The sequence below is a fragment of the Musa acuminata genome, chromosome BXJ2-5, assembly GCF_036884655.1.
Source record: "Musa acuminata AAA Group cultivar baxijiao chromosome BXJ2-5, Cavendish_Baxijiao_AAA, whole genome shotgun sequence".
NCBI classification, from domain to species: Eukaryota; Viridiplantae; Streptophyta; class Magnoliopsida; order Zingiberales; family Musaceae; genus Musa; species Musa acuminata.
Genome location: NC_088342.1, coordinates 4,947,466 through 4,966,992, shown reverse-complemented (window position 1 = coordinate 4,966,992; position 19,527 = coordinate 4,947,466). Strand labels below are relative to the sequence as shown.

At 38.7% G+C, this 19,527-nt stretch overlaps 1 protein-coding gene across 1 annotated transcript; it reads right to left on the bottom strand.

Moving 5' to 3' along the window:
- Positions 1-236: 236 nt before the first annotated feature.
- On the bottom strand, positions 237-6,206 carry LOC103984382 (proline-rich receptor-like protein kinase PERK1). The gene is made up of 8 exons (XM_018826349.2): positions 5,337-6,206; positions 4,085-4,627; positions 3,146-3,232; positions 2,958-3,028; positions 1,946-2,022; positions 1,377-1,524; positions 1,110-1,271; positions 237-688 (listed from the first exon to the last, which is right to left on the bottom strand). Exons 1-8 carry the CDS (start codon positions 6,061-6,063, stop codon positions 386-388), a joined length of 2,118 nt encoding a protein of 705 aa, XP_018681894.2. The 5' UTR covers positions 6,064-6,206; the 3' UTR covers positions 237-385.
- Between the last annotated feature and the right edge of the window lie 13,321 nt (positions 6,207-19,527).

The following is a 19,527-nucleotide window of genomic DNA, read 5'->3' as shown; positions in this document are numbered from 1 at the left end:
TTTAAAAATATAAGAATCGAGATATAAGGTAATTAATTAGATATAAGGAGTTTATGACCTTTTGAATGTTGTTATAAAAGTTAGATGAGAAGAAAAGTTGGAAGACAACTCAGCTTTGACTACCTGCTAACAATGACTTGCATTCAAGGAGATGTTCTTGACACAAACAATCCAAAATTCTTTGAACTGAGACCAGAGAGTATGCACAAGGGGGAGAGCTTATGAAGTTAAAATCATAAAAAGAATCAGTCGGATGTTCATCATTATTGGCAAAAGAAGGCCTAAACATATTTGAAGAAGCCTATAAAAGCATTCCAGAAACTATACTTATGGCTGGAACATGATGTTTGTGCTTTACAATTGAGCAATCTGCAAAAGTTTCTTCTCACAAGCTGCTGCCAAAGCCAGAGCTGTCTTTCTTCTTCTCCGTCTCTATCTCCTGTGTATGTTGACCTTCGCTGCTGGCCGACGCCGATGGATGCTGGCCATACTCACTGGTAGGTGCGCTGTAGTCGCTGCTGCCGTACTCCGGTGTCAGTGCCATTTTCCTGAACTTCTTCATGTCCTCATTGTACTGGCTAGAGTCATAGTCGGAGCTGCCATGCGAACTGTAAAACCTGCTATGACCCGGCCTGATGCCTTCGTTCAGATCTTCGAGAGACACATCTCCTTCCAAAGCACGCATGATCTGATTGGTTTTCAGTCAGTGGGGTTAGTTAGTAAAAGCTCGATGTAGGAATAGGAAGTATCTTTCATGTTATCGCAAAGGCTGAAATATATATCAAACTCAGCCCATGTGCTTCAGACGAGAACTGATTACAAGAATTCTTGAGAAGTTGAGGAGTTTGTATAATCCGAGGAAACAGGATGCAGAAATAATGGATAAAAGATAATTTTAATTGACAGATGATAAGTTCCTACAAACTAGCAAAAAGAAGGTTAACTTCAAGGAAGGTGTTTGTTGATCAGTATCACGAGAGAAACTAATGCAGACACAGCAAAATGGAAACAAATGATTCAAGAGAAATTGTCATAACAGAGAAAAAAAAACAGATCTGACAGAAAAAGGAACCATTTAAGATATATAAAAAAGAACAAAGAATCAGCACCTGACTCATCCTTGGCCGTCGCCGTGCTGAGTGGCGCACACAAGCAGCAGCACAGGCAATCATGCAAGCCATCTCATTTGGGTCAAAGTTCCTACCCAACTTTGGATCAACAAGGGCATCGTAATTGCCATCCTCAAGAGCTCGAGTAAGCAATGGCCTTGCCTGCAGATACAAGCAGCTCAAAGAATTGAGTGCTGAAGGTAAGCAGAAGCAACATCATGATGCACAAAAATATACAGAACAAGATTAGGCACACCATGTACTAACCCAGTCAACTAAGCTATCATCCATGAAAGTTTGGGACGAATCAACAGGACGGCGTCCAGTGATTAGCTCCAGAAGCATGACACCGAACGAAAAGACATCTGATTTATCAGTGAGTTTACCTGAAGATGCATATTCAGGTGCCAGATAACTGCAAGAATGCAGAGATTATATGTTAAACTGTGATGGTAAAGGATATCACGAGCATGAAAACCTTAGGAAAACCTCAAATTCAAAAGCCTTCTGCATGGTACAATTAGCATCCAACATAAAAACTAAACGATTTGCAGTTGTGCTGGAGAATAACCAAAAGGAACCTCAAATTTAAAATCCTTCCACATGGTACAATTAGCATCGAACCTAAAAACTACACGATTTGCGGTTGTGCTGGAGAATAACCAAAAAAAATAGAATCCAAATTGCAACAAAAATATTGATAGCAGAACAGATTCCTGATAAAGACTGCCACATGATACAAGAACCCTAACATTTAAAAAATGAGTCTTTAGAAGGAATCAACCATTTAATATAAACTAAGTCCAGGATAAAAGCAAAAGCAAAAGTGAGCATACCCAAAGGTTCCCATAACCCGAGTGGAAACATGGGTGTTGTTATCAGAAGCAAACTTTGCAAGACCAAAATCTGCAACCTGAAGATCAGAACGCAACGTTTAATTTTTTTCGATGTTCTTAAAGATAAATTAACAGGAAGTTACCAAAGTAAATGCTGTTGATTAGGAAGAATTCAACCAAAAGCATTATTCTCATTCTAAAGGCATACATGGCAAACATGAAAAATAGAATATTTGCATAATATTCATGGACAAAATTCAAATGAAAAACAATGGCATCGACTTTTCAAACACTCAACTCTACTTTACAAGTAATATTTAAATCAATCCCCCCATTTGTTGAATAATAATCCAAGATACCTTAAAATTTTTATTATACAGAAGCTTTTTATCCCTCCATCTTAATATCTTAAACTGTTCTCTTAATATTGCTAAAATTATAATTTATATAGCCAATCTTAGTTCTAATTAATATAAAACCTTTAACTTATAAAATGTCTCCATAACCTAAATTAAAATTATTTTCAATTGAACTTTCATCAACTAAAATAATATAATCGTGTCTATCCCATAAATGACTAATAAGTTCCTTCATTACTAATGTTGTCAAACATAATCTTTCATTATCAATCTTATAGATCGACTAACAAGAATTTGCCAAAAATACTACAGTGCAAAATAAATGCTAAATTGATTAGGAAGAATTAAGCCAAAGCATTATTTGTATTTTGAATCTATACATGTCAAAAATGAAAAAAAGGAAAGAGACACCTGATCCTATTGCATAATGTTACTGGAACAGAATTCAAATAAAAAACAATAGTAACAGCAATTTACCAAAAGACTACAGTGCAACAAAAAAAGAAAATAGAATTCAAATGAAAAACAATAGTAACGAGGAAGCACATATTACTTGCAGAAGCAATACATATTTGAACTTGGTTATGTATACAAGATAGATGATGTGGTGATTTGAGTAAAATTCAATGGACAAAAAAGCAGCACTTGCTTACCTTTGGCTCAAATTTGTAATCAAGAAGAATGTTAGCTGCCTTAATATCACGGTGAATAATCTTAGGGTGACCTGCAGAGAAAAATGCCCTTCATTAGGAACAAAGTAAAAAAAAATTATGCGAGCAAATCAACACTAAGCTTTAAGTTTGAGAAGTAATAAAGACAAAAAAAAGGAGAACAAACTCACAGTCCTCATGAAGATATGCCAAACCCTTTGCAGAACCCAGTGCAATTTTCAATCGTGTAGACCATTCCATAGTTGGCCGATCTCTCCCTGGCAATATAGATTAATTTCAAACGAAAGTTTCTAATAGTAAAATAGTAATCCAGAGAAGGATGAAACAAGCATAAAACATCAGCTATTAATAGACTACACTTTTGGGGAACAAATCCTACAGGAATGCAGGATCATCCTCAAAAGACATGTTGGATCAAACATCTATCATCTGAAAACAAAATCTTATGGACTGTATTAAGTGTCCAACAATAGTCACAAGGACCATTTCTTGGAATCGGCAATTCTGGCTTTAAACAAGTTAATTAAAAACTTTTTAGCATTCAGTTCGAAGGGTCATTACTAACTAGACATTCTTTTCTTTTGCTAAGGGTTCATAAATCTGTACAAACGACTGGAATATCACCTAATAACTATTTAATGTAAATTGATGGGTTGGACATATAAAACATTAGAGTAATTTCCTCAATCAAGATCCCCAATCTTTGTATAAACTATATGGAAGAAAATTCTACTGATAGAAAGAAGATAAGATTTTCTGAGTTAATTTGAAAGAAAAGTAGAGAAGTTAAGAATAATCAGGAATATTAGAAGGTGTAACGAGTACACTATGCATAACTATAGACAGTCACTATCAATAATATAATAAATCATGATACAAGAGTAATAAAAAATCATTTTTCTTAGAAAACCATCTGAATTTTCTTATATGAACTTGTACTACATCTCAAATATGTGCTGAAAAACCATTTCTGATCCAAATCCATCCAATGAAGTTACAAACACGATGATCTAGTATAGAAAGTTTAGCACCAAAGTAAAAGAAAAATTAAATAGAGCAGAACTATCCGAGCTAAAATTTGCAGATGACAACATGAAATTGTGGCTCACCATGCAAATGGAACTCCAATGTATTGTTAGGAACATATTCATAGACAAGCAGCCTCTTGCCTCCAGAAATGCAGTATCCAACCAACGTAACAAGATGCTTATGATGTACACGACTAATGATATCAACCTCTGCCTGGAATTCACGCTCTCCCTGCCCACTTCCGATTTTCAATTGCTTGACTGCAACTTCCTTACCATTGGGAAGTACTCCTCTGTGTACATAACCGAAACCACCTTGCCCAAGGAGATTAGCATCAGAGAAACCATCGGTTGCCATAACCAGCTGTTCATAGGTGAATGTGCTTCTTGAGAGGCCAAGGGCGCCACCAGGAGATGGAGGCAGTGGCACCTCAGAACCGGAATAATTGGACCCAGACCCTCCACTGCTACTTATCATAGGCGGAGGTGGAGGGGGCAGATGGCCTGGAGAGTGTGGTGGACGTGATGCAAATGGAGGAGGTGGAGGAGGACCTGGAGGCAGTTTGACAACATGATCTGCTGGAGGTGGAGCATTCTGTTGCCAATGTTCACCATACCGGTCATCTGAAAACACCATCACATTCATTTAGATGATGATACTTTTCTCGATCAATAGTCAGAAAATGCAAACAGAATTAGGAAACACAAATAACAATCCTATTTAAAGTCTTAACAAAAGGTAGTGATGTGACCATTTGATGCACAATAGCGACAAGTCAACACCTATGCAATGCAATCTAAGTTGCAAAAGTAGGCAAATTATATCAACTTGAAAACCATTATCTGATACTTGCATCATTGCAGATGTCATATGAAGAGAAACCCAGGTACCTCCATTCATGCAGGTATCTTCCTTTACAAAAACCAAAAAAAAGGATTTCATAAATATGCATTGATAATCCAGGTTGAATCATCAAGTGGAAGTTAATATGCAATATCTGCATCTTTCTCTCTGATATAAAATTCTCACTGTATAACAATCTGCTTAATATTTAATTCTCTTGCCTAAATATTCATCCATGTCTTCTGATAGAGAATAATCAAATAGTTGGTTCTTGAATCCTGACCCTCATGGAAAAAAGAAAATTAAAGAAAAAAAATCACTTTTTCCACACAAAATCTGACAACATTCATGAAAAAAAATAGAAATTTGTGGAAGTACAGCGAAATAGACGATATTTAGGTTTCATTATAGATTATAGATTGTAGATTATGATCTAAATCAATGAAAAAAGAACATTTTTGGTAATTGTTACGAGAAAATTAGATCAACCTTTTCCTGCATGCGGAGGCAGCGGGGCAGCACCGTAGTAACGGGGCGGTGGAGGCGGCGGCCGGCGCTTCTTTTTCCAACAACAGACGCATACTAAGCTTAGCAGCAAGAGGATCACCACCCCGCCCACCGCAATGCCAACCACGAGCGGAGTCGAGACCGAGCTCGAAGACGACGACGACGGAGAGAGCGCAGACGGGGCGGTCGGAGTCTTGGGCGACGGAGGAGACGGAGTCCTGGGTGGCGGCGGAGACAGAGTCCTCGGCGGCGGAGGAGACGGCGGGGTTTTCCCGGAGGGCGGCGGCGGCGGCGGAGAGCCGGAAGGGCTGGTGGGAGGCGGCGAGGCTGGGGGCGGGTTGGCGGGGGAGGGAGGAGGTGAGGTGGGCGGGGGAGCGGAAGGGGTGGCCGGAGGCGGGGCTGCAGGGGTTGCTGGAGGCGGGGCGGCGGGGGTGGCCGGAGGCGGGGCGGCGGGGGTTGCCGGAGGCGGGGCAGCGGGGGTGGCCGGAGGCGGGGCAGCAGGGGTGGCCGGAGGCGGGGCAGCGGGGGTGGCCGGAGGCGGGGCAGCGGGGGTAGCCGGAGGCGGGGCAGCAGGGGTGGCCGGAGGCGGGGCAGCAGGGGTAGCCGGTGGAGGCGCGGCAGGGGTAGCCGGTGGAGGCGCGGCAGGGGTGGCCGGAGGAGAGGAATCGGCGGGTGACGAAGGCGAGGGGGCCGGCGGCGAAGTGGACATGACAGGCGACCGCGGTTCGGGTTAGTATTCGAGGTCTATTTATCAAACCCTTCTTCTTGATATCGTGCGAAGTCAATGTAATTGGGGTTAAAAGACACGTTAAGCAGCAGCGCCGTGGAGGCGCGTCTCGGTGGCGGAGTAGAGGAAGTAGCAAAGGGGATATATTCTCGCTTTCTCTTCGACGAGTGCGTGCTAACCCTTCAACGTTGAGGTAGCCGAAGGGATTCGGATCCGCTGTCAGATAACACCACAACATCCAAGCTCTCCTTTAACTCTCTCTCCTCCTGCATTCCGGGTCCCACATTATTACCGAATCAAGCTCCGCATAAAACCTGAACCCTGCGCGGATTTGGCAGTGAATCCTCACACCAGAAAAGGTAAGCGCGAGCGGAGGGAGCGCGAGAGCGCGCCTGCGGGGTCCACACGGTCCCGCCGCGCAGGTCGCGAGTGCACGCACGCCTCGCTTCTCCTACCGTGCCCGCGAAGGCCTCTCTTCTTCGTTCGTCTTTAGCCTTCCTACCGAGGCCGGCGATGGGATAACGGGCAAGCCTTGACGCTGATGATTTCTCATCATTCCTCTAAAAATCTTTCTATTAAGGATGGAGATCGAAGAACAGCCAAGTCATAATTATGCCGAGTTTTCATGCCTTTCTGTTCTTTCGCACGAGCGAAAGTCTAGCAAACCGCATCAGCTTTACTGTCTTATTGCATGAATCTGACCAGCTTAAGCACTGCCTGCTGCACGATTCAAACGTTTAATCTGCTGCAAGAATCAGTCTTGTGAATGATAGCAGTTCATAGGGTTCTTTTCTTCAATTTAGACACCCAAAAAAGGATTCCCTTTGTTTGTCTCTGAAGCAAAAGAGGCCAACAGCCACGCAACACAAAGGAGGAGACAGGCAGGCAGTCCAAAGGATTAGTTGCATCACCGCTCCAGTTGCCGACGACGATGCATTCAAACAAAGCCACATCCATATACGAGCAGGAGATAGGCCAAGCACACAGTGACTTGAAAGAGATGGTCACAGCACCAGCTTTCACATCATCGTAAACTTCTCCTTTGACCAAGACCCATCTCATCTATGTTCCAGAAACTCTTGGGGGAAACTCCAGCTGGTGAGTAGGCCCAACTTGTTTGTGGTGACTCCAATGATTAAAGACTCAATTGATTCTTTCTGAGATGGGTTGGTGACACTCTTAATTCACCCAAGTGAGCGAAATAAGCCAAAGAGATGATAATTACGTGCGATGCTTTTGCATGAAAATTTCAATGCACGTAATGTATGCTGCAAAAGACGCAGCTCTCCGGTCTGCATGTGGATGATTGATTACATCGACTTCTTGTCGGTGTGATTTGACTTTTTGCATTAGCGTGTGTGGGGAGAGTCAGATTTTGGATCTACCATGTCACTCTTGTGGAGTCGGCAGCCACACATCTGTTGGCAGAGACCAACAAGGAGATCAGAAGGAATGTGGGGCATTAGCTACGAAATCATGCATGTTGTCAGAAGATTAATGATCAAATCTCAGCTTTAGATTTTAAATGCAGTGGCAGCGATTAAAATATTTAGTGCATAGGCATCTTCGACATTTCTCTTTCATGATTAAAAGCTGACTTGGGAAAAAGGAAGCCGGCAATGGAGATGGTTGACCACACCGAGCCTTCAAGGAGCCGCCCGGTCAAACCAGGGCCGGCGACAATGCCATTTCCCCTCGCATATTATATGAAGACGAGTTGTTGGTGACCATTACTCGAGATCGAGGTTGGACAAAGAAGCTTCGAATCCAGTGATCATTCATACCGTTCAGAATCGATTTGGTCAAATTATTCAGCACTTTATTTAGATCGAATCAAATACAAACAAGCGGCTATCATTGTCATATGTTTATCTTCTCTGCCGTGGTTAAGCAGCAGAAGTACACAGCGCATCTGCATTAATCTCTCGCTGCTCATGTATATGTACAGATATAGATGAAGGAAGCACGCGAGAGAGAGAGAGAGAGAGAGAGAGAGAGACCTAATTGAGGGGATGGAAGTGTTAGGCAGGGTTGTGAGCCAAGAGAACTGGGCAGGTAGAGGAGCCCCATCACCTGCCTCGTTCAGGTGAGAAGCATTGCTCACGGCGACAGCGACGAGCTACAAAAGGAATAAGTTGCATCGGTCAAATTTTCTACGGACAATGTAGTGTGCGTTGCCTGCTAACCGGGAATAATAGGAAACATTGGGGAACATGTCTTCCACTCAATCAAATACCATTCCTCACAGAGTGCAGATGCCTGCAGAAGAAGCGGGGCTGCTAATTCATGTGGTCCTCCAACCTCACACAAAAGAGAAGTTTCACCTTCTCATTAGCTTCTCCTTGACAATCGCATCTTTTCTTATTTAATGTCTCATAATAAATTGCGCAGGTGCTCTCTTCAAATTCGTCGTCTTTAACGAGTGACAGAACACAAAAAAGGTTGAGCAGCCAATATGACGAGATTTCGCCGTCATTTTGGCCACACATGATGTTGTCTCCCATGAAAATATCAAGTTCTTCATCAAGCACATGATGTTGTTTGTCTTCTGTGAGATTGATAGGTTTCATAAGCATGCAACACTGTTGTCCTCGTCTCTGTCATAACCCGTCATTGTTTACTGTTTGAGCTCAAACAATTATTCGACGGAGGTTCAGAACCTAATATGAAAGAGCAACAGATCAATGATAGTTGCAGGAAAGATCAGAACAGTACGATTCTTCCCTATCTGCTGATGAGGTTTTTTGCGTATAGGATAATCTGATGTGTCTCCCTCGCATCAAGACAGAAGATAAACAATCGCTTGACTTGTCCTCGGACCATAATGGATCTCATGGTATAATGACAAGTCAAACAACCATTCTCCCCATCTCTGTAGGACTATTGTTGTTTCTTCTTACGTGTAAAGAAGAGATGAAGACGGCATTTGCCTCGACGCAATCGATGGTTTTGTCGACGAAACCATAGGCAATAATGGTTTTGTCTCGAAGCTGAGAGTTGTATATAACACTGACCCAATCAGCCAAACCTGTAGGCCTTCTTCCAGTGATCAGTTCCAGAAGCACCACTCCGAAGGAGAAGACATCAGATTCGTCCGTAAGCTGCCCGGTCGCAGCGTATTCTGGCGCCAGGTATCTGTGCATCAGCATGAGATTGATCGGGAGTGGAACTATATGACATGAGATCCATATACCCATAAGTGCCCTTCACAAGACTCGAAAATTGCGTTTTCTCATCAGAGAAACGCATTGCGATCCCGAAATCTGCAATCTGCATGAGTTCTTCAAGGTGTCAAAGTTTAGGTCTCATTTCTGCCATCAGAACATTGCCTTTGCCGTAAAAGAATTATCCAGGACAGACAATATTGGCTGATTTAGTATCCCGGTGAATGATCCTTTGTTGGCCTACAAAGTTCCACCATCAAAGATTGACCGCAATCCTTGATGAGCATCATTCGAGCTGATTGCCACATATAGCAAGGACATGAAAGATAAAAACTCAGAGTCCTCATGCAAATACTATGCTAAGCCGTTTGCAGAATCCAAGGAATTCCTAAAACTTTCTCCCAGTAAATTGTCATCGGAGAAGTTGTTCGTCGCCGCTGACAACTCTTCGATCGCAACTGTGAGCGTTCGTGGATTGCTGCTGATCTGCGTTGCAGGTTCTTCTTGTTTTCCACAACGATCTTTTCTTGGTGATTGGTAGAGTTCAGATATCAACACAGGACGATCTTCAACTGGTCAAACCATGCTGACATAAACATAATAATAGGACAAGAGGAAGAAGAAAGGAGAAGCCGGAGATGGAAACGATTCTGTATGATTCAATAAGATCTTTCACAGCTAACATGAGCTTGTCTCCATACTCAACCGTGTCATCGGCAATCGACAAGCCCCTCCTCACACACCGCTGCGGAAACCACCTGCCATCATGTAGCAGACGGTGCTTTGCATCAGGACGTGAATGCAAGACAAGCCTCGAAGATTTCTACTGTGCACAACTCTGAGGACACCAAAAGAACAAGCTTGAAACTTAGAGATCATCCCAAAACATGTCGCAGTTTCTTCGAGAATAGCAGATTAATCATTAGGCACCCGAACGAAAGCGGAAGGAGCCCCATTGCGATGATCACGCATGAGATGTTGAACTCCTTTCAACAGGATGTCGAAAATAGTACGAGATATCCTCTCGCATCTCTCTTTATGCCTTCAAATCTTGTTCTGAAACGACTCTAATAGCTTTGTGATCCCCAATCGAGAAACCAATGGTGTGGACATGATAAGTACATATGAATACGGCGGCTTCTAATTCTAATTATGAGGTAAGAACTCGTTATTGTATGCAAGCTTTGCCTGACTAAGGATAGAGATCTAATAGACTCTTCACTCTCCTAATTAATGATCGAGGGGATAGAGACAAGCGACCAAAGCATCAACAGAGTCGTTGACTTCTTCATAACCAAGTCGCGAAGACGATGATATCCTAACACTCGTGTCAAAAGGTTAACAGAGTATATAGTTGACTCCATTCATGTGGGCTTTACCTCAGTGGCCCATAAGGCCTAAATGGGCCCGTTAAAGTTGGATGAAATGTTGCAGGTTGATTAAGCGAGTGACTCGCTAAATTAAACTGAGATGTTGATTGAGACTAGCAGGCAACACATAATTTGATTGAATGAGTATTTATAGTGCATATAATTGAATGAAATATAACTTAAAGAACGTAATTAAAATAAAATACGGATAACTTCTTCGTTAATGATTAATTTAATTAATTGAAATAGAAATATACGTTTGAGTGGCACAATTTTTGAAGCATATATGTTGTTGCGTAGAGAATTGGTATGCTCAAAATATCAGTTTTATCGTGTAAAATAACGAATGTTATATTTTATGTGTTAAAGCTTCCGTTGTGGTTAATTATTAATTTCATGTTAAGTTTAAATAACCTAAGTTACACTTAGTGTATGGAGACATATTGTCATGCTATTAAACTTTCACTAAATATATATATTTAATGAGTTGTTTAAGTAGGATGAATCTTGTGTTTAGAGTGTACATTTTGTTTTATTTGACAAGTGATATGATGATCCTTTATATTGCTTGTGTTATGAAATAGTTAGATTATTATTTATTTAGTTTATTTTCATGCATCAAAAATCATGAATCATAATTTGGCGATCGAAATATTTATTATATATAAATTTAATTTAACTTAGGTTATTGATTAGTTCCCTTACCATACTTATACCTTATTCCAGAATCCAAAGGTTATAAAACTTTAAATCGGATGATGTTTAAATCCACTAAGGCGAAGGCAATGAGGTAATATAAATTATATTCAATAGTAACTTAACTAAGAGAATTAAAAATAATATTTTTTTAAAAAATAAATTAATTTTTATGAATATTATGTGAATAAAAATTATGTGTTACATAGTGATAAATCTATGATGTGACATATGGGATGGCGTTTAAGTTTACCTTGTCCATATAAAATGAGGCTAATTCCCTCGAGTTTAGTATATATCTAAGTTTCATAATTATTATTTTTTAATATAAATAAAAGAATATATAGGTATATAATATGACATGTGATATTAAAAGAAGATAAAGAAAAAATAAAAAAAATATATATATGATGTGCAATATGGATTTGATCCTTGTATTAATTATGATGTTTTCTTTGTTAATATGATATTACTTTGTAACGTGCAACAGAGGAAGGCAACTACAAGGAAGACAACAGAGGAACAAGGGCTACCATGGGTGGCTCCGTCTTACGCTTCAACCAGGGCTTCTACAATCTTGATTGCTCTATGAGTCTATTGGCTGAGATCAAGCATCCTCATCGTCGGATTTGAGATATCAATCTGTAAGACAAACTAATCCTTTTCCTCTCTTCCTATCTTTTTACAAGACCATCTAGATTGATGAATTAGGAAGAGAAAGAAAAACTTTAATCTCTCAACTAAGATGCCTCTTTTTTTTTACCTCTAGAGGTTTTGTCTATTTATATGCGAGAGCAGAGGGTCTAGGATAACTTATTAGGGGAGTTCCTCCCATCAAGATTATCTCATAAGGAATCTTATTTAACATGAATTTTTTTTTATTGATCAATAACCAGAATCCAATCATATTTATAATATATCTTACCTAATTAAATAAAATTACATAATCTAATAATAATGTGTCGAATCTCCCACCACCATCAACTTTGATTTCATCTACCTAACGACACATTAGATGTTCGATCGGGTACTTCAGCCAGCCAAACTCTGATAGGCTCTCGCGCAATCCTCCCCGTCGATATTACCAGTAGAATTGCTCTATTCTGTCTTTACGGTGAAAGTACAAATAGAATGTGGTTTTGGTGCCACACTTCCCAGGATCTACCGCAAAGCAGATGCACTTCGACAATCATGGAAATGCTGCATCTCCACGATTGTCTATATATTGGAGCTCATGGGGTATACTCCTCACATCCCTGCAAAAAAGCTCACAGTGTCAGTGGACGACATGATGATTTATATGTAACCGTTATTATTAAATATCTAATTTAATAATAATATAACTATTATCATTAAGATTCATAATTGATTATCATGAATTTCTTCATTAATTATGGTTTAAATGATTTCAGTATTTTATTCTTTAAACATGAAACCGTTATTATTAAATTAAATATTTAATATTATTAAAGTTCTTCATTATGGTCCAAACGTTACAAATCTGAATTAATTCTTGAACGTTATGATTTGGTGATGATAAATGTTCTTGATGGGAGAACATCTATATATACATGAGGATTTTGGTCCCTTGGCTCAATCAATCTCTTTGAAGCGAAAGGCTTTCCTACACCATCTAAAGTGAGAGTACTGAGCTGAGAAGAACCAAAGTTCAAGAAGAAACCTCTGCAGAAATTCTTGGCGACAATGGCTGGAGGTACGCTATTTCGTTTCCGCATAAGTTTATTGTGTTTCTATTACAATGATTTAGAAACACAAGTTGGCTTCATCAAAATTTCTTACATTTGGTATCAGAGCCGAATGACCTCTGCCTTGATATGAAAAAGTTTTCATTTTTATGCCATGAAAATGATTTGATTTTGGTTTCTTCTTGGAAACTTGTTGATATATTTTGTTGAAAATTATGAGGAAATATCATTTTCAACATTTTTAGTCGTTAAAATGCTCATATTATGTATGCATATTTAGTTATATTAAATTATGTTTATGAGCAAATTTTTTATGTTTAAAATGTCTAGTGATCCATATAATCTTAATTAATTAAGAATTAGCCACAGCATCCTTAATTAATTAAAATTATATATAAAGTTAAAATAAGGATCACATAAGTAATTAGACATCATATTGTGATTGATTATATTTCGTATAATAATTGTTATCCCACAGGATCTTTTATTATATTTAATATAATTAATCAGGATAAAATATCAGATTATTTTCATAATTTACCCATAGGGATTATGAATTGGAATATAATTTGATAGTTTTATCATAAAGACCATATGAATCTATTTGAATTAAGAATTTAGCCCACAGGCAATTTTTATGTCATGAGATTCATATTTTTGGCATGTTTCACATTGGTAAAACATGTAATTTAGTCTATTAAGCTTCAAATTTTGACATAAGCATGTTTGATTTTATGCAGTTTCTCAAACTGTTAATTTCTCTGATATTCGATGTGATATTCCCGAACTTAGTGGTAATAATTATAAGATATGGAAGGAGAGGGTTCTCCTCCATTTAAGGTGGATGGATATTGATTATGCTATTAGAAAAGACGAACCACCTATAGTCACTGATACCAGCACTCTAACTGAGATCGCGTTATATGAGCGATGGGAGCGATCCAATCGGCTCAGCGTGATGTTTATCAAAACTAAGATAACTGCTGGCATACGTGGTTCTGTTGACCAGCATGAAAATGTCCGAGACTTGCTAAAGGCTATCGATGAACAATTCATCACTTCGGATAAGGCACTAGCAAGCACCCTTATTATGAAATTTTCATCACTTAAACTCACCAACATAAAGGGTGTGCGTGAGCACATAATGCAAATGCGAGATATTACGGCTCAACTTAAGAAACTTGAGGTTAATATGTCAGAATCCTTCCTGGTGCACTATATTCTGAACACCCTTCCACCTCAATATAGCCCTTTTAAAATTTCATACAATACACATAAAGATAAATGGTCAATTAATGAATTAATGACCATGTGTGTTCAAGAAGAAGAGAGGCTAGTAATGGAATTGGGTGAGAGTGCATTGATGGTAACCACTCGAGGGAAGAACAAAACTGACAAACATCAAGCCAATCAAAAAGCTTATCAGTAGGGAAAAGGTAAAATACCACCCCAAGCTGATATCAAGAAAGAAGCAAGGTGTTTCTTTTGTAAAAGAAAGGGACACATGAAGAAGGAATGTACGAAATTCCAACAATGGCTTGAAAAGAAAGGTAAACCAACCTCATATGTATGTTATGAATCTAATATGGTCAATGTTAATATTAACACCTGGTGGATTGACTCTGGATCAACAATCCATATTGCAAACTCTTTACAAGGTATGCAAAACCTAAGGAAGCCAGTGGGAAGTGAGCAAAGCATCTTATCAGGAAATAAGATGGGCTCACATGTGGAAGCAATTGGAACATGCATTTTAACTTTAAGTAGTGGTTTTGTTTTAAAATTGGAAAGAACCTTTTATGTACCAAGTTTCTCACGAAACTTAATTTCTGTTTCCAGACTCGTACCATTTGGATATTTCTTTAATTTTAAAGACACATCATTTCGTTTATTATATAAATCTGATTGTGTTAGGAATGGTATTTTGTTTGACGGTCTTTACCGTATTTTATTACAAAATGATAATACTCAAGGTTCAATGCATGTTCACGCTGGCATTAAGAGGTGTAATATTAATGAGGACTCCTCTATATTATGGCATCGGAGATTAGGACATATCTCCATAGAGAGAATTAAAAGATTAGTTAAAGATGGGGTACTTAGTACTCTTGATTTTACTAATTTTAAGACTTGTGTGGACTATATTAAAGGAAAACAGACCAATAAGTCCAAAAGGGGTGCTAATAGGAGTTCAGACTTATTAGAAATAATTCATACTGATATATGTTGTCCAGACATGGACATACATGGTCAGAAATACTTCATTTCCTTTATAGATGATTACTCACGATATATGTATATATATTTGCTTCATAATAAAAATGAAGCATGGGATGCCTTCAAAGTCTTTAAGGCTGAAGTTGAGAACCAATGTGGTAAGCAAATTAAAATTGTGAGATCAGATAGGGGTGGAGAATATTATGGTAGATATACTGAAAATGGACAAGCACCTGGTCCTTTTGCTAAGTTTCTTCAAGAACATGGGATTATTGCCCAATACACTATGCCTGGTTCTCCAGACCAGAATGGTGTTGCAGAAAGAAGAAACCGAACATTATTAGACATGGTGCGGAGTATGCTTAGCAACTCCAATCTTCCTAAATATTTGTGGACTGAAGCACTAAAGACGGCTGTGTATATATTAAACCGAGTTCCAACCAAGGCTGTCCAAAAGACACCATTTGAATTATGGAAAGGTTGGAAACCGAGTTTGCGACATATGCGCATTTGGGGATGTCCGTCTGAAGTTAGGATATATAATCCACAAGAGAAGAAACTGGACCCGAGGACTGTTAGTGGGTATTTCATTGGATATGCCGAAAAGTCCAAAGGTTACAGGTTCTATTGTCCATCTCACACAACTAGGATTGTGGAATCAAGAAACGCTAAATTTCTTGAGGATGATGTGATTAGTGGGAGCGATCATTTCTGGAACATAGTTTCCACACATGATCATATAGAATCTCAACCTTCCACATCAAATGATAGATTGGTTATAGTTCATAGCACTCCTCAAGTACAAACTAGTGCTGAACAACCAATCATTGAAATTCCACAAGTTGTTGATAGTATTCTAATAGATCAAGCAGTTCAGGAATTACAACAAGCTCCTGAACAACTAGTTGAACCACAAGTTCCTCAAGGAACCATTGGTACAACATTAAGAAGATCTACTAGAAATAAAAGATCAGCAATTCCTAGTGATTATGTTGTATATCTACAAGAATCTGACTATAATATTGGAGCAAAAAATGATCCTGAAACATTTTCACAAGCCATGAGTTGCAAAAAGTCAAATTTGTGGCATGATGCTATGAAAGAAGAGATGAATTCCATGATGAGCAATGGAGTCTGGGATCTTGTAGAGTTGCCTAATGAAGCAAGGGTCATTGGTTGCAAATGGGTCTTTAAAACTAAGAAAGATTCGTTAGGCAATATTGAGAGATACAAGGCAAGACTTGTTGCAAAAGGATTTACTCAAAAAGAGGGAATCGATTATACGGAGACATTTTCTCCTGTATCTAAGAAAGATTCTCTGCGTATTATTTTAGCATTAGTTGCTCATTTTGACCTTGAGTTGCAACAAATGGATGTGAAAACAGCATTTCTTAATGGAGATCTAGAGGAAGAGGTTTATATGAAACAACCTGAAGGTTTTTCCTCTAGTGTTGGTGAGCACTTGGTTTGCAAGCTTAGGAAGTCTATATACGGCTTAAAACAAGCCTCCCGCCAATGGTATTTTAAATTTCATGAAGTGATTTCTTCATTCGGATTTGTTGAAAATCTCATGGATCAATGCATATACCAGAAGGTTAGTGGGAGTAAAATATGTTTCCTTGTTTTATACGTAGATGATATTTTGCTTGCAACCAATGATAAGGATTTGCTGCATGAGGTGAAACAATTTCTTTCTAAAAATTTTGACATGAAGGATATGGGTGAAGCATCTTATGTCATTGGCATTAAGATCTATAGAGATAGACCTCGAGGCATTTTAGGTCTATCACAAGAAACCTATATTGATAAACTTTTAGAAAGATTTCGGATGAAGGATTGTTCACTAAGTGTTGCTCCCATTGTGAAAGGTGATAGGTTCAATTTGAACCAATGCCCAAAGAACAATTTTGAAAGGGAATCAATGAAAAACATCCCATATGCTTCTGTCGTAGGAAGCCTTATGTATGCTCAGGTCTGTACTAGACCTGATATTGCATTTATTGTGGGGATGCTAGGTTGATATCAGAGTAATCCAGGTATGGACCACTGGAGAGCTGCAAAGAAAGTGATGAGGTATCTACAAGGAACCAAAGATTACATGCTTATGTATAGACATACAGACAATCTGGATGTGATTGGTTACTCAGATTCAGACTTCGCCGGTTGTGTTGATTCTCGTAAATCAACATCAGGATATATTTTTATGATGGCCGGTGGAGCTATTTCTTGGAGAAGCGCTAAGCAGACCTTGACTGCTACTTCTACCATGGAAGCTGAGTTTGTCTCCTGCTTTGAGGCTACTTCACATGGTGTATGGCTTAAGAGTTTCATTTCTGGGCTTAGAATCATGGATTCTATTTCTAGGCCATTAAGAATTTTCTGTGACAATTCAGCTGCTGTCTTTATGGCTAAAAATAATAAAAGTGGAAGTCGAAGTAAACACATCGACATTAAGTATCTAGCCATAAGAGAACGTGTAAAGGAAAAGAAAGTGATCATTGAACATATTAGCACTGAATTGATGATTGCTGATCCTTTGACTAAAGGCATGCCACCTCTGAAATTCAAGGATCATGTAGAGAAAATGAGACTTGGTTCCACTTTGTAATGATATTGAAACTCTTATATATATTGTGAAATTTTCTCATTCATGCGCATATTATTTTGAGAAAATATATTGTTGCTGGACCAAGAATAAACATAAGGTTTATTCATTAAGTAATATTATCATATTAAGATTAAGAAACTAAATACATCGTGATACATGGATGATAATACTCGCTTTTAGAGGACTTATCGCTATGATTCGTGTATTTATTTCTTAAGAAAGTTGTTCAAGAAAAATTAATTCAAATTATTAAGATAGACGTATGGACCAAGTGGGAGAATGTAACCGTTATTATTAAATATCTAATTTAATAATAATATAACTGTTATCATTAAGATTCATAATTGATTATCATGAATTTCTTCATTAATTATGGTTTAAATGATTTCAGTATTTTATTCTTTAAACATGAAACCGTTATTATTAAATTAAATATTTAATATTATTAAAGTTCTTCGTTATGGTCCAAACGTTACAAATCTGAATTAATTCTTGAACGTTATGATTTGGTGATGATAAATGTTCTTGATGGGAGAACATCTATATATACATGAGGATTTTGGTCCCTTGGCTCAATCAATCTCTTTGAAGCGAAAGGCTTTCCTACACCATCTAAAGTGAGAGTACTGAGTTGAGAAGAACCAAAGTTCAAGAAGAAACCTCTGCAGAAATTCTTGGCGACAATGGCCGGAGGTACGCTATTTCGTTTCCGCGTAAGTTTATTGTGTTTCTATTACAATGATTTAGAAACACAAGTTGGCTTCATCAAAATTTCTTACATTATAGATTCTGCGTTCTACTTACGACCTTATGTTTCAGTTTATTCCATTCATTAATCAACAGCTCTTTTGCTCAGCAGGGAAGTGCGGTGTCGGTTCTTCTTATCTCAGATCTTGTTTGTCTGCTATCATCCTCTTGTGGTGGCCACGTCGGAGCCGATGTTTTTGGACGGATTCATCCTTCACAGCTCTATGAAACTTTGTCATGAGCCACACCATCGTTCCTTTTCCAGGAAGTGGCTGTCTTCTTCTTCTTCTTCTTCTTCTTCTTCTTCTTCTTCTTCTTCCATTCTCCTGTTGTGTCTTAAGCTCACTTCCATCTTGTTGGTTGAAGGGAATTCGAAACCCTTCTTTCTTCAGCATCATCATAACCAAACATAATTGTGTTTCAATCTCATGCTTTGGGAAGATTCTCAAGAGCTTTGCATGAGCATATTTATATCAGAATCTGTAGCAATCATTGACATGATGGAGAGCATATTTCTGCATGCTCAAAACAAAGCTTGATTTATGTTGTTTTCAATCATAAACTACTAGTTCTTTTAATGAGTGCTATGAGGAGGGAGATTCCTTAATGAACCAAATGATGGAATATATAATCGCAACTCAGTTAACTTTTGCGAGGTGGTAGGCTCAACTCGAAGCAATAGCATTACTGACCAATCGGGCATCAGCATGCATCCAAGAGGTAGTCGATAGGATCGAGTGAGGGGTTCCATATTTGGGTACGAATATGAACCTTCTATGGTCATGCTTATCTGACGGTGGCAAAATGGAGAGACTGTAGGATAAGCACATCAAACTTAGTGCTCAAGTGACCCTGTAAGATATCACACACAGCAACACCTCCCCTTCATATAATAATAACAAAGGACGATGCACCATTGCAGCAACTCATTGCTCATT

Bases quoted from the DNA above. Each gene is read 5' to 3' on its own strand.
- LOC103984382 (XM_018826349.2), bottom strand. From the start codon at position 6,063: ATGTCCACTTCGCCGCCGGCCCCCTCGCCTTCGTCACCCGCCGATTCC. The intron at 2,023-2,957 runs GTAAGCAAGTGC...TCTGATCTTCAG, and splicing joins ATTACAAATTTGAGCCAAAG to GTTGCAGATTTTGGTCTTGC. The intron at 1,272-1,376 runs GTTAGTACATGG...TTGTATCTGCAG, and splicing joins ATGATAGCTTAGTTGACTGG to GCAAGGCCATTGCTTACTCG.